General features: G+C 44.3%; 2 protein-coding genes across 9 annotated transcripts in view; one reads left to right on the forward strand and one right to left on the reverse strand.

Annotated features, from left to right (window-relative positions):
* Positions 1–3,539: 3,539 nt before the first annotated feature.
* Positions 3,540–27,149, reverse strand: arhgef37 (Rho guanine nucleotide exchange factor (GEF) 37). Of its 5 annotated transcripts, none has more exons than XR_011190914.1 (14): positions 27,060–27,144; positions 20,269–20,483; positions 19,723–19,846; positions 19,043–19,190; positions 17,924–18,123; positions 17,074–17,204; positions 16,273–16,377; positions 15,385–15,498; positions 14,279–14,596; positions 13,037–13,165; positions 10,984–11,179; positions 10,104–10,294; positions 8,225–8,773; positions 3,540–4,509 (listed from the first exon to the last, which is right to left on the reverse strand). XR_011190914.1 is itself a non-coding variant. In XM_069195286.1 (14 exons), exons 3-14 carry the CDS (start codon positions 20,470–20,472, stop codon positions 8,561–8,563), a joined length of 2,073 nt encoding a protein of 690 aa, XP_069051387.1. In that variant the 5' UTR covers positions 20,473–20,483; positions 21,287–21,480; positions 27,060–27,149; the 3' UTR covers positions 4,943–8,560. The 5 variants fall into 5 exon arrangements, 4 of the variants coding, with proteins under 4 accessions (XP_069051387.1, XP_069051388.1, XP_069051390.1 ...); XM_069195286.1 differs by lacking the exon at positions 3,540–4,509 and adding an exon at positions 21,287–21,480 and having other exon boundaries at positions 4,943–8,773; positions 27,060–27,149; XM_069195287.1 differs by lacking the exon at positions 3,540–4,509 and having other exon boundaries at positions 4,943–8,773.
* The window catches only part of tlr22 (toll-like receptor 22), a 53,824-nt gene continuing 53,151 nt past the window's right edge, over positions 26,516–27,188 (forward strand). For 2 of the 4 annotated variants that reach the window (XM_069195285.1, XM_069195284.1), the window contains exon 1: positions 27,097–27,178. In XM_069195285.1, coding sequence (XP_069051386.1) covers positions 27,174–27,178 — 5 coding nt within the window. In that variant the 5' untranslated portion in view covers positions 27,097–27,173. Of the gene's footprint in view, positions 26,736–27,090; positions 27,179–27,188 lie in introns of those variants that run through there. The other 2 variants (XM_069195281.1, XM_069195282.1) reach the window with 2 other exon arrangements.

The following is a 27,188-nucleotide window of genomic DNA, read 5'->3' on the forward strand; positions in this document are numbered from 1 at the left end:
CAGGACACACAAAGACACAAACACACTCAGGACACACAAAGACACACACACTCAGGACACTCAAGGACACATGCACACACACTCAGGACACTCAAGGACATGTGCACACACACTCAGGACACACAAAGACACATGCGCACACACACTCAGAACACACAAAGACACATGCACACACACTCAGGACACTCAAAGACACATGCGCACACACACTCAGGACACACAAAGACACATGCGCACACACACTCAGGACACACAAAGACACATACGCACACACTCAGGACACACAGAGGCACATGCGCACACACACTCAGGACACACAAAGACACACAGAAACACAAGCACACACACACTCAGAACACACAATGACACACAAAGACACATACGCACACACACTCAGGACACACAAAGACACATACGCACACACTCACCAGAGCCTTTAGACCTGTGTGCCAAGGCCAGGCCTGCGTGAATCAGGGTGTAATAAAACAAGGATTAAGCACCTTGCAAGGCTGAGCACTAGAGCTGCCCCCCTTTGCCTCTGCCTGGCTGGGTGTAACCTGAACGGCCAAATTCTTCCTGCCCGAAGGAGAGCTGCCTGGGTGAAGTGTTAATAAAACGCTCATATAACCAACACCTCCTCTGAGGCAAAGCCCAGTGCCCCGGGACGCTTGTCCCCATGTCCCGCTTAAATAGGGGAACAGAGTAACAAAGCGTTCCAGGCTGCGGGGCAGAGTGTAAGAGTGTCTGGGCCGGGTTCGCAGAGCTGGCTGATGTGTGCAGCCTCTCTCCTCACACACAGCATTCAGCTTTACCCTGTACGTTCATCAAGTGAGTCAGGTGAAGTAAAACACCCAAAGACGGTAAGAATAGTGAGCACATCGTATTTCTGCGTAGATAAGAACATTAACTTGAATCCATTTTGGGATCAAAATGCATTTAAAACTATTTTTCAATGCGCATTCAAGTTTATTTCTCATTTCTTCTGGAAGTGAGATCACACAGATATCACAGATATGAGATACAGTACTCACAAAGCGTCTAAAAAGTATTTTCTTAACAAAATTGCAAAATGCAAAGAAAGAGATCAGCTTCTGCGCCGGATACCATGGTTTAAATTGCAGCAGATTAATCCTCCAGCAGCTGAATGTTCAACTCTTCACCCAAATACGTCAGATGGTGCTTGATGTGAGTCTGTGAAATAATTCTTCTCATATTTAGAACAATACAAATAGTAATACAGTATAATATGACAGATTAAACGTGGCCTCTACTCTTAGCAAACTATGGGTCTCCCTCTAGTGGTGTAGATTAAGTACTGCAACACAGTCTTGGCAGAAGGAGCCTTTTAATTGGAACATTAAACCCACATTTATAATGACAGCCGCGGCAACCAGTCAGCTTTTTCTTAGAAATTAACGCTTGACATCTCTTAGTCTTCATTAGGAGACATATCACCTTGCACATTTCAGTCAATAACAGCAAATATCTGAGTTCCACTAAAGTAGCAGTTTCCTCCCCAAGAAATCATTTAAGTTGACAAGATAGAGACAGCACATGCTTGCTACCGTGCATAAGGAGTAAGAGCTCACAAGCAACTTACATACAAATCTGAAATGATCCTGAGTAATTACTCAAAGGGAGAAAGGCACTTCATATGTCTCAAAGCAGACATCAATGTCATGAGCATCTATCCAGATTGTTTTTGAGTGATAAGAGTGCTGTGCAAGTGTGGACATTACTGGTTGGAAGGCCAGTTCTGAATTCCAAATTCATAGTGCAATCTTCTGAATTCGGCACCACGTAGTGCTGACTGCAGACACCCTGCCTCAAAACATCCAACCTAAATAGTAGCATTGCAAGGTCAAATCCTCCCCTTCACCCAGGGTACACCAAGAGCAAGACAGGTGCTTTGAGCATTTTGTTTTGAGAGCCAAGGTCTGAATGCCAGAGACCAGGACCTGCTGCCGAGAGACAGGGTGTTCTAGGGCCTTACCTCATGTCTTCTGACTGACCCTTGTGCAGGTCTGCAGGGTGATGAAACAAGGTTAGAAACCCCACTCATTCTCTAATAGTGAGCTCACATTTAACTCGCTAATATTCTGATTTTTTTAGGCAAAGTTTTTCAGATATAGCCTGTCAGATAATTTTCCAAGGAGAAAGAAATTTGCTGGAGTCATAAACCTGAGAATTATCCTCCATAAACCTGGTTTTGGAAACGAGAACAGAGCAGTTTGTCTTTTGAGGCTCTGTATGCAGCCCTTGAGGTTTCCGAGTAAAACACACACTTCTCATACTTACATTCAACATCATTAACATCTGTGTTTAATCTCAGATCTGCATTTAAGCTTTGGGCAGGGTGGAAGAGTCACTCTGATGGCTACAAAACCCTCTATATCATTGACAAAGGGTAGCTGCCACCTTCTGCTTGTTATACCCCTGCACATATTCTCTCTGCCCTCTGATCCTTTCAGTCCTTGCCTGCCTGCCTGTCTCTCCATAGCTGTTTAGCTCTGTCTCCATGGCTAGCTGTGACGAATCTTGTTTCTATGGTTTTGTTTTGTGTTTTCTCTTCTACTCCAGAATCACGCCCTACCTTCCCTTCTCAGCATTCCCCATCCCTCCTTCACTGAAGGCGTTCGTAGCGAACCCAGCTTTGGAAATATTTGGCTGGACGCTACAAATTAATTTTTATTTTGGCAACCTGGCCAGTCTAAGTCTGAGTTTCTCTGAGCCAGTGTTTTAGTTACCGGTTGTTTGGCATTCAGCGTCAAAAGATGAAAAGCTGGACTCGTGTCTGCCTCGAGATGGATTGCGCTGCTAAGTCAGAGCGCTGCTAGTAAGAGATAGTGGTCAAAGCACATGGAGACACGTGCCAGGATCTGGGATTAATGGGGCTATCAGAAATAGGCCTGATCAAAAGACTGTTTACATTATCGGTTGAGAGAGGGGCCAAAGGCAAAAATAAATAATAACAAAATCAAAAGAGTTTCCATTTCTATCAATTTTGTCAAAAAGGCAGATCACTATGCAAGATTAGGGACTTAAGGGTGACATTATCTGATACGCTTTTAAATGTATTCAACACAATCTCTTGTGTATCACATTTAACAAATCGGTACTCATGAGCGGCTCTGTCTGATAGTGAACTACAGTACTGTATATCACAGGCGGCATGGCAGAGCAGTGGCTAGCATTGCAGCTTAGCTGTGCTGGGGCCCTGGGTTCAGTTCCTGAGAAGCTACAGTATCTGCATGGAGTTTGAAAGTTGTTTGGGTTTCCTCCCACAGTTTAAAGACACCCTGGTAGATTAATCAGCTCGTGGAAGAACTGTCCCTGGTGTGAGTGTAAGTGTCTGCCCAGCGAGGGACTGGCGCCTTATCCAGGGTGAACCCAGCCTCGCACCCACTGATGGCTGAGACAGGTTCCAGCTTCCCCTCGACCCGTGTTGGATAATGGATGGATTTGAAAATGGATGGATGTTACCTCGAGACGCAAAGGATAAGAAAACAACTCCACTTACAACCAAAGAGTCATTGGGTTTTACTTCTCATAATGGGCCTGATGCATAGAGGGATGACACCACCCAAATCAGTTCCTAAATCCAAAAAAAAATACAAATACCATTCACATGCCTTTTCTCCTTCGCGTTCTTCCAGAGAATTCCTCCCCATCACCTGAGCAGCTGCCCCATGGCCTCCTCTTTCCAGGGGTCCCCAGCACTTTTCAATACCTTGGATTCTTGGGTGTAGTTAGTCCTCATGAAAAGTCTTTTCTGTGCGAAAGTCACCTCTCTTCCTGGACTCCCACTGAGGACACTTACAGGCACAGTTACAGCACAGAGCAGGAGTGACTCGGGGCATGAGCTCCTGAACAGGCAGACTGGGTGGTTCAGTCACACTCATGCCATCCTCTTCAGCACTCAGTACAAACTCCGCTGTACTTTGCATAAAGATTAGCAGTCACATGTAGTACCTGTTACTGTCCAGGCATATGGTGAAGTAAGATGGCAGCCTGCTGCCAATCAGACCTTTGTGTGTGAGGAAAATGCCTTCCAATACTATTTATTAATGCCATACATGAGAGAACAACAGAAAACTCACGCGTCCACTTCCTGTGGAACAGCGACCACAGCTCCTTGTAGTCTGCAGACAGTTGCATCTGGGATATTAATATACTGACTGTTTCACAGCACACATGCAGAGAGACTTTCTGTGAGGACAAATGTCACTCAGAGTGCTGCAACCAACTCCGCACTCAGGAAGACAGACAGCTGCAGAGCTGCACAGCTGCCGTTAGCATGGAATACAGACACTCCACCATGGGGATCCGGGAATCGGTGAAGTACAGCAGCAGTGTGATTAGGAACGCCGCAGTCCCATCATCGTGGATGGAAAGGAAAATGATGGGATGGAGACGGGATGTGAATGGCACACTGCTTGTCAGTGCCTTGGATGAGATCTTCATTTCAAAGGGCAGGCAGACGAAGAACTGGCTCCTTTTCACAGTCAGCTGGAAAAGAAGGATGGCCTGTTAAACAAGAAGTGTAATGAAACACTGGCTCATGGAGCTCAGCAGGAGAAAAGGTCAAGGGAGGTCGCTCATCTTAGAAGACAGGTGGACGTTATGTTGTTTATGTCCAATACTGTCAGTTGATGTGTTTCTAGTTTATAGGCACTCCAGCTGTTCATTTTCGGATCCCACAAAACACAGGACACAAACGTCTGTTCATCACGCTAGCTGGTCACACACATACAAAAGAATTGAGGTCCGCCGTTTCCATAACAAGGTCATCCTTGACAAACTATTTTGTAATGTTACGTTTTTTTGAAAGAAAAGTTAACTTCGAGGAGCTTACTTCATAGAGAAGGTAGAATTTTCTTAACTGAGGAAAAAAAAACAGTCATGCTTTTTCTTACAGAACTCTCACAAAAGTCCAAGGAGATGCATGTGCGTTTGTAACTTTTATTGAACACCTTTCATTGGCACAAAAACACCCGATGTTGGACAGGCAGCATGGGTTATCTGAATACATAAATCTCTTTAAAATTTAAGTATACCCTACACTAAGAGATTTTACAGAAATATTTTTGCAAACTGAATCATAAATAAGCAGAGCGAGCAATGACTCCTTTAAGGGTGCCATTTGTGGCTTTAGTCACTTGAATAGGACACTTACAGTACTGTGTGTACAGTAGGTTTAACAATGTTTTTGCTACATTAACTTGTTTGTCATAAGACAAAGCATCACACAATGTGTTAAGAAAACAGAGGGTTCTTAAAGCAGCCTTAGGATCTGTCACACTATCAATTTCCTAGAAATGAAGGCAAATCTACGATTAGCACAAAACTAATTTAAATCTAAAATCTATCATCGGTCATTATTACAAGATAATGGATTATTATAAGATAACACTGTTAGTTATGTTAAGCGACAAAGACAGTCTGTGCTTTCCTAAGCACTGAATGAAGGGTGTAACTGCTATCATGTGCTTGTAACTCAGATCTGTAACACTTTCAGAAATAAAAAGAACTTCTTTGTTTCAGAGAACAAAAGCTCTCACTTGCCATGGCAACGCAGTTACAGTATATAAAGCAGGACAGGTGCACCGCCTTGCTGGGGAGCCCAGAGCCCCAGTCCAGTACTGTGTCTGGTGGTCGGAGGAGTAAGGGAAGCCCGGGTCATCGGGAAACATGGATAAACACCATCAGGTTGGTTCGGCCTCCATCTCCCTTCCAGAGAAAAGCAGACTCTTCCTCACTCAAGACCACCGTTCTAATGGGACGGCAGAAGGCCAAAGGGCAGCAGCACTGAAAATCTGAAGTTAAAACTCTCCTGTGCTGGCTTTGACCCTCTGTTGTTGTTTTTTTTTTTAAGATGCTTACACACTGCCCCTTGAATACCCAAGATCTGCCATTTCCAGTGGAGCTCTTAATCGCCAGTGCTAATTGAAGCCTTTCATTGATTGGCTTGCATGTCTGGACTTTGGTTTACCTGCTTCAGCACTTTGTGATTCTGACAACGTCAGCATGCAGAGCGCTCTGCGGCCTCTCCTCAACAGCGGCCAGCAGGGGATCAGAATGTGGTGGACTAACACAGGTGGAAGTGACGAAACTGTACATCTAACTCTCCCACAATGAGCCAGCAGAAGACCACGTGGTTATACAGTATGTCAGCTAACACCCATGAATAAAGGGTAATCTGAAACTCAGAAATGGATTACATTTTTGATCCCATTTGACTTTTTTTTTTTTAAGAGATGGAAAACTGAAATCAATCAGCTCCCCATCAAGAACGCGAAGGGACAAACTGCAGGGAACAGGAGAGAACTACTGGCCTGGAGCAGTAAGTACTCTTTCCCCGGCTGGTGTCTCTCCTGAGCCTCCGTGTTCAATTGTGATTAAAAGACCCTCCAGACGCTGCAGACCGCAGCATGAACAGCACACTGCCCAAGACACGGAGTGAGCCTGATGTCTGCCATAGTCAGCAAAGTAATTAGTAACCAGAGATGTTCCCAGTCTCACAGGGGATACACATTGTTAAATCTGAAGAGGTTGTGTAAGATCGGCTGAAGGACCGGCAATAAACAGGTTGGGACTGACCATTATCAATTCCATCCCTGGCAGACACTACATTGAATACTGTCGAAGCTATTTATACAACTCAGAACTGAACAGATCATCCCCAACTCTTATAAATACACCCCCACTCATACACTGTACAGCTATGTTCACAAAAAAGTAGGATGCCTGTCTGTGAATAACCTCCTTGGCAGGCAGTGTGGTCTGTCTAGTGACTTTTTCTGGAAAAATTTGAGCGGGGAATATTGAGTCAGGAGCACAACAGCAGTATTCCACCTGGCATTTATATTTACAATTTTTCCCATTCAGGAGTTTCCGGATTCTTTTTGGACTTGGTTCTATATTGTTCTAGAATTTATTTCTAGATTCACCGGTTCACTTCCTTTTCTGTAAAAAAACAAAACCCCTGGATGAGTGTGCCAATCCTCAGTTTCATAAAGCTAGCCATCCTGAGATAAGTAAAACATAAGCGAGACAGAAGACCAAGCACACAAAGGAGCAAGTGCAACACCACAGAAAGTGGTATAGCATGGTCTTGTGCACAATAATGATCTTTTCACATACAGTAGCTGCAACATGAAACTAAAATTCAATTCCAGCACCTTTGGTCATGAAAGCAGTTTTCAATGTCTTCAGTCCACCCAACCCCCAAGATCGACAGAACTCCATTGAGCAGTAACAAGAAACCTTTCCTTAAAAGCTTCTAACAAAAAGCTGGCTAAGATTCTGGCTTTGCTTGAATTTCTGCATTTACCCACTGTACCTCCCAAATAAAGCTGCTGTCCAGTATCAGGTCTCCAATTTGCAATTGACAACAGGGGTTTAAGCTTGGGCCTCACTATAAGTGATGACAGTTGAAACTGCTGGCAAGGAATTGAGATCAGTCATGTTTACTTAAATCCTTATTTTAAAATAAATAAGTACACAAATAAATACATTCAATTGTAAAGTTAAAATACATGATTCCAACATTGAAATGCCAACCATACTGAAAAAGGCACTCCTCCATCTCTATTTGTTGCAAAAACTACATATCAGTTTACTAATTAGTTTGGCATGAATTACCAGCGGTTTATCAGTGATTTCAGCCCTGCTGTTTAGGGTTAGTAAAGGCAACTGAAACTGAAGAACAATGTATGAAAAATATGCAAATTAGTTTGCATAATTAACAAACTGCATTGTTCTCGCAACAGAGTTGTTAAAATCCTTCCCACATACATTCCAAAATGTTTGAAAGCTTGCTACCAACTATTTCTTTACACTGTGAGTAAGCAACAGAAGCAGCTTTTTAGGCAATGAAAGTCTTCATTTTCATGCAGTTCAAATTAGTCTAATTATGCAACTCAGTAGTTGTCAGTCTTCTTCTGCAGGGTTGAATCACCATGTGATCATCCAGTTAAAAATTCTACAACACTTTACACTGCATATAAAGCACAAACATCTTCTCTTTCATTTTAAAACATGAGATGTGCAAATCTTGTGTGCAACAGCAGAGTAGAACAGCAATAAAAACAGTCAGGTGCTGGGGTCCACACAGAACTTCTCCAGCTGAGCCATACGTGCCTGACCTCACCTGGGCGAAACCAGCTTCGATCTCAACTTCCAATGAGAACAAAAGTCCCTAAGTGTCAAATCGGGTAGCTACCTGCGTATCTTCCTGGGAAGCGGTGATTCCCATGTTAGATTTCGGGGTTTTAAACATTCCTCCAAACCAAATACGATCCCTTCCTCTATTCCTCTTCGCTTCACAGTTGGGGATCATCCATTCCGCCAGAGAGGACTCGTGCTCCAGATGCCAAGGGCCCGAGGCGCGTGAAGATTCGGCCATGTTTGGTAGAGGAGTGCAGTTGTGTGGGCGCAGATGTTCTTACAGGGGAGGGCTCCCCCAAACCCAGGCCGAGCTGGCATCACGCAGGCACTCCGCGCCAAGGGCCTGCAGGGGGCGGGAGGCGGAATGATGTGCTCGGGGCGGCGGGCGGCTCTAGGTGGCGGGCGACGCCGGCTGGACGGCGGGGCCGGGCAGCTGCACGGTGAGGTAGTTGGAGGGCACGTACCCCCGCTGGCCGCGCACCTCCACCAGGCTCCACTCGGGGTTCCCCCGCTTGTCGTGGGGCTCCAGGACCCTCACGGGCTCCCCGGCCTGCAGGCTCACCTCGTGATGGCCGCGAGCCGCGAAGTCGTAGCCCGCGCACACCTGCGGCGAGAGGAGGGCGCGTGAGTCGCCGAGGGGGACCGGGTGCAGGCGAAGTCCGCGCTCAAAACTTGAAGAGACACAATGCCTCGGCTTTAGGGCCTTCTTCAGGAGTGGCTTCATCTTCCTCCTCTGAAGAAGGCCCGGAGTCCGAAACGTTGTGTCTCTTCTTTCTACGTGACAGCAAGGAATTAGCCTGCACCTGTGACATTATATTAAGAACGACTTTAAACAAAGATTCAGGAAGATTTTAAACAAAGCCGCATAAACTAGACGATGTCATTGGGACTGCATTATCCACGAAGGCTCCCAAAGACTGACCGAGGCGATTAGCTTGTAAAACTGGGAGCAGGACTTTGTGCTGCTTGTTTTGCACTTTTTGTGCGACAAACAAGAGGTGCTAATTCACCCAGTCAGGAGGAAAAAGCTCTCTACACACACACTGTCAATACAATGCAAGGACGTTTTTAATTAAAGTAGTAAATAAATGGGTGAAATGTGCAATAAAATGTCAACTAATATAAGGGAAAATCAATGATTAAATGCTCCCTAGCCAATCTTCGTTAACTTCATTAGATTAATTCCTTTATGAACAGGAGACTTTTGAAGCCAATGTGTAAACAGCTCACCTGCTCCACCTGCTGGTTGATAGTGGGAATCCCTTAACATCAAATTGTCTGCCTCAGAAATATGTAGATTGTTAATTCTTGAGGATTTTCCCAAAAATATAATTGGTCCATAAACCAGACTTTCTTGGATATTGAGCCCATTTGTGGCTGATTTAATTTGTCTCCATAATAATGATTTCAGCAGTTCATGGGGAGATTAAGACAATTTAGACAGACATACCATTTATAAAGCTGTCCAAAAACTGTGACGAAAATGTGAGATGTACTTATTTCACAAACATTGCATATCAACAGTGATATAATGTAATTTATTAAAAGTGTGCTTTGCAATGTTAACAGCATGTTAGAAAATACTAGATAGGTTTAAGAGTATACGAGCTGAATGCAAAGCAGTCCAGTGTTAGCTCCATCTGTAAAAGAGTTAGGAGGCCCTTTCCTGCTTCTAATCTGATGATCAGGCATTTTGAGATCATGTTTTGGAGTATGCAAAACTTGATGGGCATTTATCACCGACACCACCCAGCTGGTCAGTTACTGCATGACCCACATATTAATTACTACCGTCTTGCATTAAGAATGTTCTCTCTATTTTTACCAAACTGTGCATTTTTATTAAGCAAAACAAATTGAAAAAAGCAGCAAGACTTTCAATTCCAACCAATAACCCTCTTGATTCATTACTCCACCCCCCTCCTGTCACTCACCTGCAGGCAGGGCGGAGTCCTGATGACGATTGGCTGGGTGGCTGGGGAGAAGGAGTGTCTTCTGAACTCGGCTCCGCCCATGGCGGGAGCTAGATGTTGCGGCAGTGATGCTGGGGATGGAGAGGAGGATGAGGCCTGTGTCGCCTGGTGATAGGGTGTGAGCTTTGAGGCTGGGACATACCCCCTGCGACCTGGAAGAAATAAAAGACAAGGACTCTACTTTCTTTGCATTCAGAAGAGAATCAACCCAGTGGAGATCATCAGTTGGTGGAAGATTCTGAACTCTTTATTATCTCTTTAATAATAATAATAATAATAATAATAATAATAATATCAGGCCTGCTCATAGCCTCGTCTATTCAATAGCCAAAAGGTTCAGTTCCTTCAGCCTGACTGTTTTGTTTTAATAAATCTTTAAAAACCCTACAGGGACCCTGCTAACAGGCTAGGAAGGGATACAGAAGTGTGAATTGCTGATCCACACAAAAAAAGCTCAAAGAAGTTGTTCAGTTGTGATACCGTGTGTTCCAGGAGGGATCTGGCTGTTCGTCAGTGCACAAACACAGGCTTAGCTGAGGAGCAATGATCAGGAAGGGTCCCGGGACCCTGCGGTTTGGTTGAACTTCCAACTTAAAGCACAAGTCCGCTTCCATGAAAAGGGGAGGAACTGAACTTTAACAGAAACGAGAGCTGCTCCAAAAACACAGAGGAAACGTGGAGTCTTTCCATCCGCCCGACAGACTGCAGGAGTCGGCCTCCTGAAGAAGAGCACTCGTGTCTGTCCCTGCAGCACACCGACGGCCAGCCCAACAGCCACGGCTGCGTTTTGCGACTGCTCCTCTTCCTGGCCCAAGACTACACCCCCCCGCGTCAAGAGTACCTGCGGCGTCCACGAGCCAGCGCCGGCGATCCCCCCTGGTGTCCATTTCACCCAGCACCGCCACCAGGTCCCCCCGCTGGAGGGTCAGGTCCAGCTCACGGGTGCCCCCCACATTGCCCGTCAGCTGGTAGATGCGCCCCACGCCATGCTTGTCGGTCAGAACCTTGAGTCGCTTCTGAAAGGACGGGCTCAGGGGCTGCAACCGAGAGAACACAATACCGACCCATACCCATGAGTGACTCACGAACACAACACCAACAAGACAAAGCTCAGGCACTTTCACTAACCAGTTAACGTGCCATGTCACCAAATAAAAACCAGCTAAAATTCTGTGGCCATATACAGTATGATGGATTCCCCTGCGGATCAGGGGATGTAATGACAGAGGGTGCACCACTAGAGGGAGCTACTGCAGCAGTGGAAAGTGGCTCACCTGCTGCATACTGCTTGCTAATGGTATTATGACAATTGACTTGGGATGCAGAAATACTGTGTTTACCCCCTCCCCCCACAGTTCAATAGTTAGTAATGTTTGATAGAGTAATGTCAGCAGATCAGTATGATTGAGGCTGCTGGGTGTCTGAGACTCCAATCTTTTTAAGAGTTTTCAACTCTAAAAGTCTGGTTTTATTTGCTCATTTTGGTCCTGTGAACACCCTGGAATGTTTGAGTTTGCCTGCGTCTCAAGTGTTCTGTGTGCAAATGTCTCAGCAGCACAACACAAGAGAAAAATAAAACGGGTGCAACTGAACTGGTACAAGTTCAGAAAGTTTCAGAAAAATTCAGAATTGCAAAAACTACTTTGAAAACACCAATCTTAAGCTAAAAGAAAAAAACACGAGGATAACAGTTGACATTTTTTCTGTCATGAGCAAGTTGCCAGGAATTCAAATAATGTGTTTCACCTTTGCTTTGACGTCTAAAGAGGGAAAACTGCTTGTTGATACTGGCTGTGGATTATTGTTTCGTCTGTATGACTGCTGGATTAAAAAAAAAACTTGTCTAACCTGCACTGTTCTAAATTTGATTTAGTAGGTCATGGCCAGATCTGGCAAAGAGACTGCCAAAGGAAATGTCAGAAGGCATTACTGTGTATGCGAAGCCTGTGAATGCAGAAGTACTGCAATAGCTCTGAGAGTTTATCACACACATCTCTGCTCTCTCTTTATCACTGGACACATCTCCCTTGACAGGCTTGGACCCCCATTCTAATGTTGCATTGTTACAAAGGTCAATTTTCACTGTTGACACCAGTGGTCCTGAACTGAAGAACTTATGAAATAACAGCAATCTGTGAACATTGGTCTTCAAATTCTCAGAGACTCATCACAAACCCTCTCTGCTCCTGAACTCTATTCCTGTCCTGGATGCTGTCTGGATATACAACCAGAGGCTCAATGCAGGAGTCCCCAGTCCTGGTCCCGGATTCAATCCATCTACTGTGTTTAGGTCATCTAGGATTGAAACACCTGGATCAGCTCCTTACTGGCTTAACTGAACCAGTTTAACAGCTTCTCCCAGCTCTTCAGGTGCTCCTGCTTGGGAAAGATCTGGAAATCCTCCAGGACCAGGACTGAGGACCCCTAGAGGAAGACAAAGTCACTTTGGGGATGACGGGGTAGTTCTCTCTCTATACTGTAGATACCAGGTTAAAAAAAATCCTCATTGACACGTTGTCATTTCTCCAACTTTCTAATTAGGAATTGACAGATATTAGTCAGCTGAAACCACTGCTGCAAACTCTGGACTACATGTGCAGTCATCCTGCGTCTGCAGCCCCACCACACACCACACATCGGCTAGAGGGGAACTCCTTCAGCAGCGGAATGAAGAGGGAACTGAAGGAATCGCACTCCCGTGTTTTAACTCCTTCTGTGTTGTTTCATAAATCATTTCCTCAGGCACGTATCTTTGTTGTGACCTGTTCCGGCGCTGCTTCTGAAATCTGACCAGGTCCCGCTCGAGGTGGAAAAACGCCGGCTGATTTTTTACCCAGAATCCCCCAGAGCAGAGGCGAAAGGTTCGAACGGGCCCTTCGCAGCGGCTGTCCCACCTGCACAACAGGGTCGTTCAGCTCCTCGGCCACACTGCGGCACAGCCGCTCCATACTCTCGGCCCCCTGCAGCACGGACTCCTCCGCCCATTGCCAGAAGGCACTGGGCTCCAGCTGGCTGTGGGGAAGCTGGGGAAACACAAGACAGCACTACCAGCAGACTGGCCGGGCCTCTCTGCTTCAGCGTGCGCGCCGATCTCACGGGAGCTCAAGGACCCTTCCACACTTTCACCCCTGTGGGAAGACGACAGACTACAGCGAAGTACGACGAAGGTAGGTCATATCAGGGCTCCCCAGTCCTGGTCAGGGGAATCACGCACCTACTGGTTTTCACTGCAGCTGAGCTCTTTACTTCAATGAGTCCTTAACTGAACACACTAGTCTCTTGGTTAGAACCTCTGCATGTTTTTTGTCCTACGCAGAGGTTGGGAGATTTTAAGTTACAGTAGTTACAGTGGAAACAGTAGTTAAAAGGGAAACCTCTTCCATGTTTAGGAAACGAATACAATTAAAGAGTTCAAATTAAAACTTCTATTCAGGACTCAATGATTTAAAGATGGAAAAGAAGGGGTTCCTGCTTTCAGTTTTAAAGGCACTTCACTTGTGTAGTTTCATTTGTGCCCTCTGGTTCATAGCTCACTGTATATTCAGAAAGAAACTCCCTTTAATCACTCATTTCTAACACAATGTCTGGTATGGCCTCAAAGGAACAAAACATGGCAACATACCCAGAACTGGGAAATCAGACAACTTGCATTTTGAAGCAAACAGCCTCAAATTAATGGAATGGATACTTTGTTTTGGTGCTTGTGTGTGCAGGGGCTTTGGATATTAAAATTCCTACAGTTCTCTTATCCTTATTCTACATCTGTTACTTTTGCTTGTTGGCTTGAAGAAGCCGAGGGAGAACAGTGGTCTTAACCAATAACCATGACTACGTACCCTTGCCAACAAAAGCCATGCTGCATGTGGTTCAAGTTACTATAATCTCCCTGTTTTAAAGAGAATCTGATGCCATGCTCTGTCAGAAAAAACTTTTTTCCTCACATTCTGATATATAGGTCACTGCACAGTCCACAGCCCTCTGCCAACCATTTTCTAACTGCTTCATCCAATTCAGGGACATGTTGGACCCTGAAGCGGTGATATATCTCCTTAACGTTGTGCTGGTTTTCTCCGTTTTTCACCTATTGCAAGCTCTTCTGAGAGAGGTGGGAAGAAGCTTCAGGGCACACTCCGTACCTGTGGCAGGTAGCCGCCGGCCAGCTGCGCTACGTCTTCGGCCAGGTCTCTGTGAATGCAGCTGAAGGCCCCCAGCACTCCCCACAGGAGCTGCAGCGTGGTGGCGGTGAACTTGGGCAGCTCGGCCAGCAGCAGGGCGTTGAGGGTCCTGTAGGTGTTGGCCACGGCCTCGTCCTCGTAGCTGAGGCTCTGCTTCTCCTCCAGCAGCTCGTAGTCCAGCAGCTTGTGCAGCCGCTTGCGGATGAGGTTGCGGGGCCCGGCCAGCAGCTCCCTGAGCGCGCAGAGGGGCCGGTAGACCAGGGCCTGCAGCCGGCCCTCCTGGAGAGGCGGGGGGGCAAAGAGACAGAGCTCAGCCAACGAGGGGCGGCACTCAACCTGCCAGCACCCCTCTGCAGGGAGTTCCCCTCTTTCAGTGAGGGGGGCGGGGGGGGAGAGGCTATTCACCCGCTCCAGCCTTTTCTTCAAAGTTCATCAGCGGTTCTCGAAAGGGCAGGAGGACATGCAACACAACTGGACAGCGCCGAGGATATCTTCTAGCTATTTCTTCAATCATCCAAGGGAATCAGCCTTAATAACACGGCCAGGCAGCTCCCTCCACATCTCTCCAGAAAACCAGATACCCCATGCCAGAAAACGTCTGCCTTTTGCATTACTCGTTTACTCACTGGTGGTATTTTCCACAATGTGTTGTTTTTATTACCGTTAAACTTTACAAACCCAAGCTCTTGGAAAAGGGCACTGGCCGAAGAGCTATTATTATTATTATTAAGCATAGCTAGGGTGGAAAACAAGTACAAGAAACCATGAGAGCAACTGAAAATGAATGAAAAACTCTAGATGCAAAAACAGAAGCCATTGGAACAGGGCCAAGGACGTGACACCGGCAGCCTGCTCACACCACAGTCACACGCCAGCGTTCTGCAGTCACGCCCTTTTACCCCCGATTTCTAGCCAGCGGAGAAATGCTGCTGCTGAAATATGACACCATTTTCCTTTGATTTTATGAGCAGCCTAACGCCCGACAGGGAACCGATACTGGCAAGCTCCCGAGAGATGTCGAAACTGCAGGAGAAGCGAAAGTGTCAAGGCAAGAGTGTGGGACTCACGAAGGCGGGGTACATCCACTGCCGCAGGGGTGCTGCGACCTCTTTGTAGCAGCGTGCCGCCCGCACGTGGTCAAGCTCCAGCTCCCGTTCCTCCGGGCGAAAACTCAGGTAATTCTGCGGAGAGCGAGACGAGACACACCATTCACCACCCAGGGGCCCTGACCCGGGCTGGGCTGGGCTGACCGAGAACCACCCAAGTCGGAAAAGCACAAGTGTGAGCAGGGGAAAAAAAAAAGCTGGTGATCGTAAAATGAAAAAAATCCTGCAGGATTATAAGGACCGATTTTGCCATTTGGAATAGACTGTCCATTTTGAGCCTGAATTTAAAATACTGGTAAAATGAAATGAAAATGAGGTGTTGTCCAAAGAACATGTTTTTAGCCAGAAAGCATTGTGTACCATACAGAACTGTGGTGGGAAGCACCTTGTGCTTGTTTGCTGGTCATTACTTCTAAACTGCATGATTCCTTTGGAAAGAGGAACTGCTTACAGGCTGTTCTGCTAATAATCAATATTCCGTGACATATGCTGAAGTCCTAAAACAAAATCAAACATTGTGTGAAACTTTATCAGAACTCCGACATCAATAAAAAGGACTGAGGACAAAAATCCTGCAAAGAAATGTTTCTGCAACCCACCTCCATGATAAGTACATTTGTTGCAGCTGGCTATACTTGTATCTTCTATCTTAAATTGAATAGGAAAACATGTGTCTGCATTAGTCGAACACATTAAAAAAAGGTAACTATAGAACAAGAATTAGATACAAACTATAGCACCAATGACAATAAGAATAAAATATTTACAGTTTTAGTTGCTTGAGCTCTTCATGCATAATTTGTATTAATTTGCTCAAGGGGATGTTCATAATCTTAGAAGTGTGGTTACCTGGAGGTGTCTGAGGTAAGCTCCCACATTTTCATGCAGTTCTATAATCCCTTTTTCAAGGACGCAGAAATATCCTTCCAAGATATCAAATTCCTCGTCTCTAATCTGGAATCACAAAGAAACAACAGGAAACCCTGAAAAAACTAGATAGATATTAGTATGCAGAGCCCTTACAAGTACAAATGAACACTACTGACTCAGAAATAACACAAATGAATCATAACACAGAGCAGATGTAAAAGCACAAATACAATATTATCTAATAGCCTGGTTTTCTGCATGGAAATTATGCAGAATTTTATAAAAGCTCTTTTCCAGCTGTTTTATTGTGGTAAAAAATAATATTAACATGAAAATACACCTTGTAGAAAAAAAAATCAGAATGAATTCTGATTCACACAGGGTTTTGATAGACTACACTAAAGTGTTGTGAGAAAAGAGGGTAACACTTGATCATTTGGTGATAAAGCAGGTGGCCTGCACAAACACGTCACGATTGGAGCAATTGGGTGTTACAAAGTCTTACCTAATGGATAGGGCTAGGGACTTGAACCCAACTGTGAAGGGTCCCCAGTGTAAGCTACTGATCCAATCTATGCGTCTTGTGTTCATTTTGGGGCAGGTATGCTCATTAATACAGGAGGGTTTGTGTAACCAGCACCAGGGTGATACAGCTGCATCTTTCTCTGAGGTCATACGTAATGAACTACACAGAAACTAGCTTCCCTTCAGTGGCCAGTGATGCTACAGGAAAGAAAGTATTCCTTTATGGACAGGAAGGGCTTGTAGGCTGATACTTACTTTGGGTTTAATGCCAGTTTCGTGTTTGATCATCTGGCTCATTCGGGCTGTCTTTTTGGCGATACTGTGTCCGCTGAGTCTGGAAATTTTGTCTCTTATTGTCAGGTTCTCTGTTCTTTTGTATTTGTCAGCTGAGAGCAACAAAAAAGAAAATGTTACATTAATGAGACAGGTGTATGCTGGTACAGTACATGCTTTGAAATAATAAAATTTGAATTCTTCCCTTTTGGATTTCTGGACAGCTTTGCTTCAAGATGAAATGCCCAGAAAGGTTTCAAGTGAATTCTAACAAATGAAGAACTGTTACAAACAAGAGCAGTTCATCTGGCCCATCTAGCTCAGCATGGTGATTATGCACAGTACATGATCTGTGGTTGTGGACAGTAAATGGTACCGTGTTACACATTAACAAGCTTCGTGTACTTACACGTGAAACAAGTGTAAGGCTATGAAAGCTTGTTGCACTGTAGCTCCACAATGCCAGAAAACTCTAAAATCTTGCCTCACGCTGTGATATTAAAAAAATCATACCATAATTGTTTGTTAAAGACTAGACCTTGCTGGATTTATAAAACATAAGAATACAACAGCTCCCAATAAAAGGATGCTCTCATCCATCCATCCAGCTGTTTCTTGAAGGAATCCAGGGTAACGGCTTCAGCTTGTTCCACACTCCCACAGCCCTTCATGTAAAGAAGGTGCCTCCTGTCCTCAGTTTTATCCTATCTAATCTCAGTGCCAGCTCACAGCTGGCGGTGATGAAATGCGAAGCGGTGCCGAGGGGACGCGTCTGTACCAGGTGTGCAGAAAGAAAGGTGGAGAAGGCCGCGCGGGACCAAGGGACCCTCACCCACTTCTCGGACGCGCTTGTACTCGTTTATCCTGCAGTTGAGCGCGACGGCGGCCTCCGCTGCCTGCCGCAGGGCGGGGGCGGCCGGGTGCTGGGCGTCCGTGTGCTTCAGCATGGTCTGCAGGAGGAGAGGGTAGCGGGCGATCCGCTGGACCGGCATCACCAGGAAGAACGTCAGGGAGGTGGCATTGACGTCCGGGCTGGGAGAGAACAAAGAGCAGGACTTCAGTTCGGACACTCTGGCGTGCAATCGGCTTAGAACTTCAACTTCGGGACAAGTCCCGAAAAGTCATGCATGCACCTCCCCCGCCACCGCTCACCCGAATCATTTTTACAGTCCATATTTTTCTCCCTCCCACTTCCCGTCCAAATATCAGTTATGTATCCATTCCAGTTTTGCCTGATTTACAGATGTACTGCACGTGTGCATCTTTTGACAAAAGTCTCCAGCTGCATGCTGCAAGCCGATTTTTGTAGCACTCCCATAGAGACACACTGTGGTGGAGACTCTTGTCTCTACATTCTCAGTCACCTGACTGGTTGCCAGAAGACAATTGGTTGGGTAAAACCAGGAAGCAGAGTCAGTCTCTGTCTGCCACTTGAACACAGAAGGCAGATCCTTCATTATTCAAGTTGTGCCGCCAGTCACTGGACTGAACAAATGAGCAACAGTTATATTTTGTAGATTTTGGAAGTGTCAAAGACTTTGTTTTAGACTCAGGAGGTAGATTAGCTGTGTGTGAGAGGGCTGTGAAGAAGTGTGGTTAAAAGCTCAAAGAAGTTCAGGCTTTTTTAATTTTAGCTTTTTTGCTTGTTTCTGTTCTGGAATAGATTTGGCTTTACGCTGTAAATAAGAGCACTTTCACTTCCTGATGGCTGCTATCTGTGTTTGTTTTATTTTGACCTGCCTATGAACATTCCCATTTAATGACACCCTGTTCCAGGACGTGACACTCATGCATTTCCTTATGGGGAGTCTCTAGATGACTCAGAAGGATAGCAGCTGAACCAGGAGTGATAAAAAAAAGGAAAAATATCTTATCTTTTAAAACACAAAATTCACAAGAACAATATACACAGTCTTAATGGAACAAGAGATGGGTAAAGAGGTGAACCTACGCTGACGTCTTTATTGTGTTCACAACCGCCTGCCACAGGCCTTCTCTCTGCCTGAAGCTGGTCTCCATGGCCACTATGGTGTTGTAGCTGGCACAGTACTCCCTGTACACCATCTCCATGTCCTCTCTCAGACTGAGAAACGCACTGCCTACGAAACAAACAGAGGCATTAAAGTCTGTGGACCACATCTGTGCCCCTAACTGAGGGCAGATCTCACCAGAAGGCGTGTCCACTGCACCTCTCCAAGAGCAGGAAGCAAGGGTGTAGAAAAGTAAGAACTTCACAATGTGCATTTGTGCAAGTTCAAGCTGTGCTGCCGACTACGGGACTCAAGATGCTACAAAGGGGGAACAGTGTCGTCATCCTTCCCACCATGTGAAAAACCGAATCATTTGAAGATGACGAAAACACTGGTCCCACTTCCTATGAGGTGTCCTAGTTTTGGATCCTGTTCTGTTGTGTTGTGTTTCCTTTTTTGTTTCCAGTTTCTACACCTCATGTTGAAACTCTGAAACAATGAGGCGTCCCAAGACACTCTGTGCAAGGACTTGTGAACACCCTTACCCAGATAATGTGGCTTTGAGAGATTCTGCAACGTAAGAACGGAAGTGAGGAGTGGTGAGGTGCAGTAGACTTGACGTCAGTAAAGCTCCCCTCCCTCCCAGGCCTGAGGTATTTACAGAGAGCACTGAGGAATTCTGGGTCAGTGGGCTCCTTCTGCTCCAGGAGGCTCAGCAGGCAGCTGGACACCTCGATAACATCGTCCACATTCGAGAATACCCCTTCCACGTTCCCCAGGGGTGGCTGTGAGGAAACACCAACCAATTCATTCGTTTAGAGAAGCGAAAAGGTGTTTCTTGATGTTGTTAAATAACACAGCAGACTTTGTGTGCTGACTATCTAAACCCCATTGTATTACATTTATACGATTTGGTTTCATCTTTGTTCATAATCTAAATACAAATGTATTTATATAGTCAATTCGCTTTCATCTCGGTTGAGTAAATCTAGAGACATGGAACAATAGTTTGCTCAAATGGTCAATGGAAATATAATTTGAAAAGATTTTTTTTGCTTGGCCAGACAAAGCTTGGCTGAAACAGCACAGACTGGAGAGCCAAAGAGAAAGCAATGTTTTATTTTGGACACCGAGGATTTTATCACTACCTCAAGAGTCTATTGAGAGGGTCTATCTCTGGCTTTGCAGTTGCAGACGAGTCCTGTACCTGGAGCTGCTTCAGATGTCCTCTGATGACCACAGCACACAGCTGCAGCATTCTCAGGTAGCTTCTTTCAGTGGAAAGGAGCTCTTCAACAGCCAGGAGCTGCTTCTGCTTCATCGTGTCAACGATGGACTCTGGCTCTGCCGGCTCCTCCTCTTCTTCGCCGCTCTTCGGCGGGGGAGTAAGAGCCCCAGGGGTACTGTCCATGGTGCACAGGTCTGCAGCAAAGAGAGAGGAAGTTTGTTTTCTCAGAAACTGGCAGAGGACCTGAAGACAGCTCAACAGCGCTGCTCCATTGTACTGGTGAGAGGTACAACTGTGGGGCCTCTGTCTATATGAAAGGAAGACACCTGACCGCTGGCCTGCAGTGATGACAAGGAAGAATAAAATAAAATCACAGCACCTGACCATTTATTGACATCTTGCTTTGATGGTGTATTTTGGATTAAATTAAGGTAAATCAAGAATCGGTGTGATACATAAAATAGTGAGCATAAATTTCCGAAGAAGACAAAAAGTCAGAGGCAGATCAGAATTGAGCAGAATATTATCTGAAGCCTTAACAAGAGAAAGAGCAGCTGAATAAAGTGAATGAAAGGGGAAGTGGAGGATTGGGCTGTTAATTTGTTTGTTTTGTGGAGCTTTTGTTTTCAGTTCATTTTAACAAACACCCCACATCTTACATTACCCCGAAGATGAGCCATGTTCGTATTTATCTAGCCCTACCCGGTAGGAAACAGAAGATCAGCAGCAATTTCTGACAATCTCAAATCACTGAAAGCAATCAAACGCAGAACCGCTCATATCCGCACCGGCAGCTACTGCAGTGAACGTCACAACCCGCTCCGTCTCCACACTCAGAAACACCTCTCCCCAGGGAAAGGGAGCACAGAGCTGCCTCAGGACTGCTGTGAAACCGATCACAAGGTTCCCACAGCTCGCAATCGAGCACTGCGAGCGCGGCGCTGGAGGAGAGAGGCAAGCCTGTAAACACACAGCTGCAAGGAGAGATCATTATTACCTTGCGCTCTCCGAGAAAGCCGCTCCAGCAGTTGCAGGAAGGCCAGGAGCCCTGGCAAACAAGCAGGCCCGTGACACACACTGTCTGCTGAGCCTGCTGCAGCACGGGGGGGGGGGGTGTGTACTCTGGGCTGTTGTTTGGGACAAGACAGCTCGGCCCCGCTGATGAATGGGCTGATTGATGGCAGCAGGGAGCTGTGGGAAATAAAAATACCGCCCACTGTGGCGACATGCAACTCGCTGGCCTCTGACCAAGGACTGCACTTGCTGTCTGCAGCGTGGCACCACACACACACACACACACACAAGGAAAAGTATTAGGCCAGTTTCAATACTGCAGCCATGATCTCCCGCACCACAGTGCCTTAACTGTTCAAGTCCAAATACCACAGTACTTTAGGCTACGCATGTGTGCTAAGACTCATGTGACATACTACAGAACGACAATGGCCTCTTTGAGTTGAGTAAAGTAATAAAATAATTCACCTGTCTAGCTACTAGTTCTGTTCCCAAAAAATCTTTAAAGAAGCCGTAACAAATATTTTTCATCCGTGTTATTTGTATTAGATAAAAATCGCCACATCAAGCCAGCAATCATTAGCAATGTCAAGACCCTGGGTGATCAGATGTGATTGGAAGCCTCATCTGGTTGTTTTTAATAAGGTAGATAAATTGAAGACAGGGGCTGTAAACATTACTCTGGCTAGTTATCCAACTCCGTGCCACCCTGATGTTAACACTGACCTTTCACTGGAAAGCAGGACTGGCTTGGTCAGCTTTTCCAGAAATAAATCTCGTGCAACAGTGCACAGAAACAGGAGTGTCCCAGGCGTTTTTTTTAACAGTGCCAGCTTTACTAAGGTTACCAACAGTACCAAGGAACTACAGCATGTGGAAGTGCATTTAAAACTGAGAACAGGAGGCACTTCTTCACCCAAAATGTTGTTGAGGCAGGCACGACTGGAAGAGATCCTTGGGCAAATAAGCTACTTAATACCAAACGCAGGAGATGAACAAGATCATTCTTATATTAGGAACCATTAGGTTCTTATATCTTTCTCAGGTTAATAAATCTAGCAAGGCAACGGGTAATTATGACATGTTTTTTTATGTCATAGCATGAGTCAAGTCTTCACCATTGCCTGGCCAGGAAAATGTTATTGTTCCATGTGGAAGTACACAAGACGTGTTTATGTACAACACAGCCATACTATTTACTGTCCACAACACAAAAATCACACAGTACACCATCACCACACTGAGCTGTGAAGGAGCAGCACAGCCATGACCGCTACATCATGTGTTTGCATGAGTTTGAGCTAAATATAAATTATACAAGGAGCCACTTGAAAACACAAGGGAAAGAAATCAGATAAATAATTTAAATACATACTGTAAATGTGATAGCTAGACAAGAACGGTGCTCTCTTTTAACAGCTACTTGAGTGAGATGATATCCTAAATTAGATTAAATTATTATATTTATCTCCATTATCTCACACACCCGTTGTTTTCAAGTCAGATAACAACATTACTGGATCACAGCAAATGATGTAATATGACATCTGTTAACCTCAGGTGTTGAAGCGTTATCCCCATGTCTGGAGGAATACTGTTTAACACCATCACACTCTCCTCCACCCCGAGCTTGTGGACATGACCTATGTGCTGAGGTACCTATTTGGGATTTTTCCTTACAGTGCTGCGCTTAAAGATGCATATAATTACAGATGAAGACAGAAGCCTGTGCTTGAACGAACACTTACACTGAGTAGGTCTCAAGACTCACACAGAGCCCGGACCCTATGAGCAAGTTCATCCCTCAGAAAGGCCTACAAGTAGCTAAATGGCAACAATGATTCATGGGCAAAAGTTATTTTAATACAGCAGATGCACAATGCCATTTCAACACTTTTCTATTTATTGCTGAAATCATTGGCACTAACTGTAAGGGATTTATTTCATCATCACTGTATCTCAAGCATAATGCTATGCAATTCACAATTTGTGACTAAAATATGCAGAAGCTTGTTGCTTCAGTCTTCCTGCTTTTACAGTCAAAATAGAATTACTGGATACATGATGCCATCTCAGAAACCACCTGGTGCACATACAGTAAAAACATATAAAATGTTGGCAAATTAAAAAATGGGTGACTATGAAAAGCAAACGGATCTGTTTTTTTTTTTAATTAAGCAGAAATATTGACATCCCTGTTCAATCCTGTTGTGTGATCTTTAATGAGCAAGTAGCTAGGACCTCAGTTTAATGTCTCATCTAAAAAAAGGACAAGGATGGCACCTCCTACAGCAGTGCTCTCTATCGCCACAGGGAGCACTGCTTCAGAGGAAAGAGTGCCACCTACTGGTCCACCTTTCACTCCTTACAGCCTAACCATGGTTGTCCACAGAGGACTCCCAGTACTGACCAGGCCCAGTCCTGCTCGGTTTCTGAGACCTGAAGAAACCAGGCAACAGGGGTGATAGCATTGCTGCCAAATATTTAAAGCTCACGATTTTATTTTAAACTCCCATCCAACTATGAGCTTTTTCATTTCAGCTTCATACGGCGTTCTTTAATAGAAGCTACGGAGGAGGTCAAATTCTGATCTCGTGCTTCCTCTCTCATACATACTCACTGGCTGCCCACACAGATTTTTTATACACCCCTCCCTCCATTCAAACTGCACCCTTGCAGCTGCCTCCCTGGGTCATTCCTCGTCAGTGAGGGAGGGGGTTTGTAACAACACTGACCTTCACCCAGGACTCTCATTTCCTCAGCCAGGAATACTTAAACATTTAATACTTAAATTCAAAGTATTAAGCTATTCCTTTATTTGTTAGATCATTTTATTGTTATTAGATTTTGATCAAGCTGCTGAAATCCGTAGATTAAAGATCTACAGTTACATAACCATTTCTTCTACCATAAAACTATGATCCTCCCATTTTCTTTTTTCTCATTGTGTGTTATTTATCTGTGTATTTAGCTAATCGTTTATGTAATCCGATAAAGACCTGGTGACAGAAGATGCCAAAAATGAATTACATTTGACAACATTGAGAGAAAACAGTTAATTTTCATTTTAGGTAAAAATAACTCTCATTTTGTATTTCCCTCTTACAGAGCCTTGGTTTCTAAAAAGGCCAGAAGATCCCAAGGAAGTGGTGAGCCAGTGTTAATGTCATTGTCCTGGAGCCTGACGGTCATGATGCTATGGTTACCAGCTAATCAACACACAGGAAATAGGACTGATTCAGACAGGAACACAAGAACAGTTACAAACGAGAGGAGGACATTTGGTACGGATCTATACCCGGCTGATTGATCTAAGGAACTCATCCAGCTGTTTCTTGAAAGAAGCCTGGGTGTCAGCTTCAAGAGCATGGCTGGGTACTCATCCCAATAAAGGACATAGTCCTGCTGCGAATGACTCAAGCGTGGGGCTCTTACTAACTTTTTTTTGGTCATGATGGATTGCCCAAGCACTAGGAATGTGGATCGCTTTCATCCTAACCCTGCTGATCAGGTCCTGCAACATTGGTTAATAAAAGAGTCATATTCCATTCCATTTTAAATCTTACAGAGTTCACAGGAGGTAGAAGACAGCCTTTGGATGATAAACTGAATAAAATACGAAACCTATCTCTGGTACTAAAGATGACACTGTTAGCGTGTTTTGTAAAACTAGGAAACTTTTTTCTTTAAGCTCAAAGAACCATTTTCTAATTAGTTGTACCAGATGTCCCCATCATGTTTGTAACCATCCTTATGTTCATGATTTCCGTATGAAATCTTATGACTCCAAACCAGACCGATGATGTTCAATGTTAATCAAAATCAAATGACATCCTATTGGATTATTGCTATTTCTCTGGATAAATTGCACCAGTATTGAAGGTTTACTTTTTATTACCTTCTTGGGACAAAAAGTGGAATACATTTTTGTAATTTTATTTTAAGTGTGTGCCAAATCTGTACCAACTATAGAACTATGTATCTGAAAAATTAAATAACTATACTGTTTTAGACAATACTCAGCACTAAGGTATATCACAATCATATGTACCAGTAACCACAAAAACATGGTTTCAACTTCAGAGATCTTCAGTCTGTCTGAATGAGGGGTGATTGTCTTCTGCTGCCATAAACCATAGCAATGAAGCTGCAGGACAGCAGATGCATCCTTGAACATGCTGAAATGTAACCCCCTCAGCAATCAAGACCCTTTTAAAATTGTTCAATTAGGGGCGGCCAAATCTCTTACTGTACAGCCACACTGCCCAGAAACCATGAAAAGTCACCCTTTAGAATCAAATTTATAATCAACTACTAATGTCCTGGAACACACAGGTACAGTATGTCTTCAAACAATTTACCCAGCTGTGTTCATGTCTGCTTTCCAGATGCACAGTTACCAGCTTGAGCTAGGTGAACAAATTAAGCTTGTTTCAAGATTTTGGGTATCAATTATTTGGTAGCCCATAATACAATATCTTCTGATCAGTGGCTATCCACGACAAATTAACTCAGATAACTTTAATTAATAGTACAATAATAGGTTAATAGTAATAGTTATTTCTTAGCTTGCACATACTGTAAATTGTTATAATGAACTGGCAGTAGTAAGAGTGTTGTAAGATAATGCATAGTAAAATCTTTATGATTTATACTTCATGGTGCAGATATGGTCCTATTCTTTGAACATGGAAACATTATCCATATGACTATTACAGCATCAGTATTCTATATAAATAGCACAACCTTTCTGTAGTAGTATGAATAATTAAATTCACTTTAATTATATATATATTTTATTTTTTCATTATAATTGTCTGATATTAAAAAACATTTCCCTATATCATACTGGCTTGCATAAATACATCCCAGTGGGTGGTAGTTTATAGCCTAATTATTCACCTCTCCTAGAGTTAAATAATTGTAAATGCTCAAAACATATACAATATATTTCAATTTTAATTTTAAATATAATATACAGTATGAGCTGTTCAACTATTTGAATAATATATTTTTACTACTCTCCTTCGGGGCTAATGAATTTTCAAACCATAGACCAATCAATCTAAGGAATTCAATCAGTAAGGAAATTTTAAACTAATTCAAATTGATCAAATTAAATTATTTAATGTAGTCAAGGTGTCAGCACTAAAAAAACACATTTTAGAATCCGTTTTCTGTGATCACTGTTTTTTTTTTGATACCATTGGAATCCAAAACTGCAATGGAAGCCTAGATTAGTATTTCTCATGAATTTTATTTAAATAAAGACATTGTAAACAGTACTTCTTATTGCCATAGGAAACTGCGTACGCGGAGAATTTTCCTATCTGCAGTTTATATAAATCGTGATATTTTGCATGGAAAAGACAGGGATACGTGTCAGGCTGAATCCTGCACAGCATCATGGAACTGAACTACATTATATACAGGTATTTACAGTTTTCTCACTAAATGCCAAGAACATCTTTCAAATCAAGAATGTTTCAGCAGGCAGGAACGTAAGGCGCACCTCGCACTGAAGGTATTTGGAGAAAAACGAACATCGTAATCGCGTTTTACAAAAAAAAAAACAACCAAACCAAACCAATCACCGAAATGTTTTAAGATCTCTCGCATTTTCATGCTCGACAAAACAATGGCCTGGCACGGCTGATGGAAGAATGTGGGCTCCTCGATTGCAAATGCAATGAACAATGATGAAAACAGCGGGCTAGAAGCAGCACACAGGCAGTCAATCGGCAAGCAAGCCCTACCTGTAGAGAGCTCGCCGGCCGCTCCGGTTGGTAGGCTGGAGCTGTCAGAGATGGATAACCCAGCTACCAGCCAGCCGACACGGGTCTTCCTCACTTGCGCTTCTGCGGGGGAAAATGCGGTAATTTCAG

The sequence above is a fragment of the Lepisosteus oculatus genome, chromosome 11 (genome assembly GCF_040954835.1).
Source record: "Lepisosteus oculatus isolate fLepOcu1 chromosome 11, fLepOcu1.hap2, whole genome shotgun sequence".
In the NCBI taxonomy this organism is placed as follows: Eukaryota; Metazoa; Chordata; class Actinopteri; order Semionotiformes; family Lepisosteidae; genus Lepisosteus; species Lepisosteus oculatus.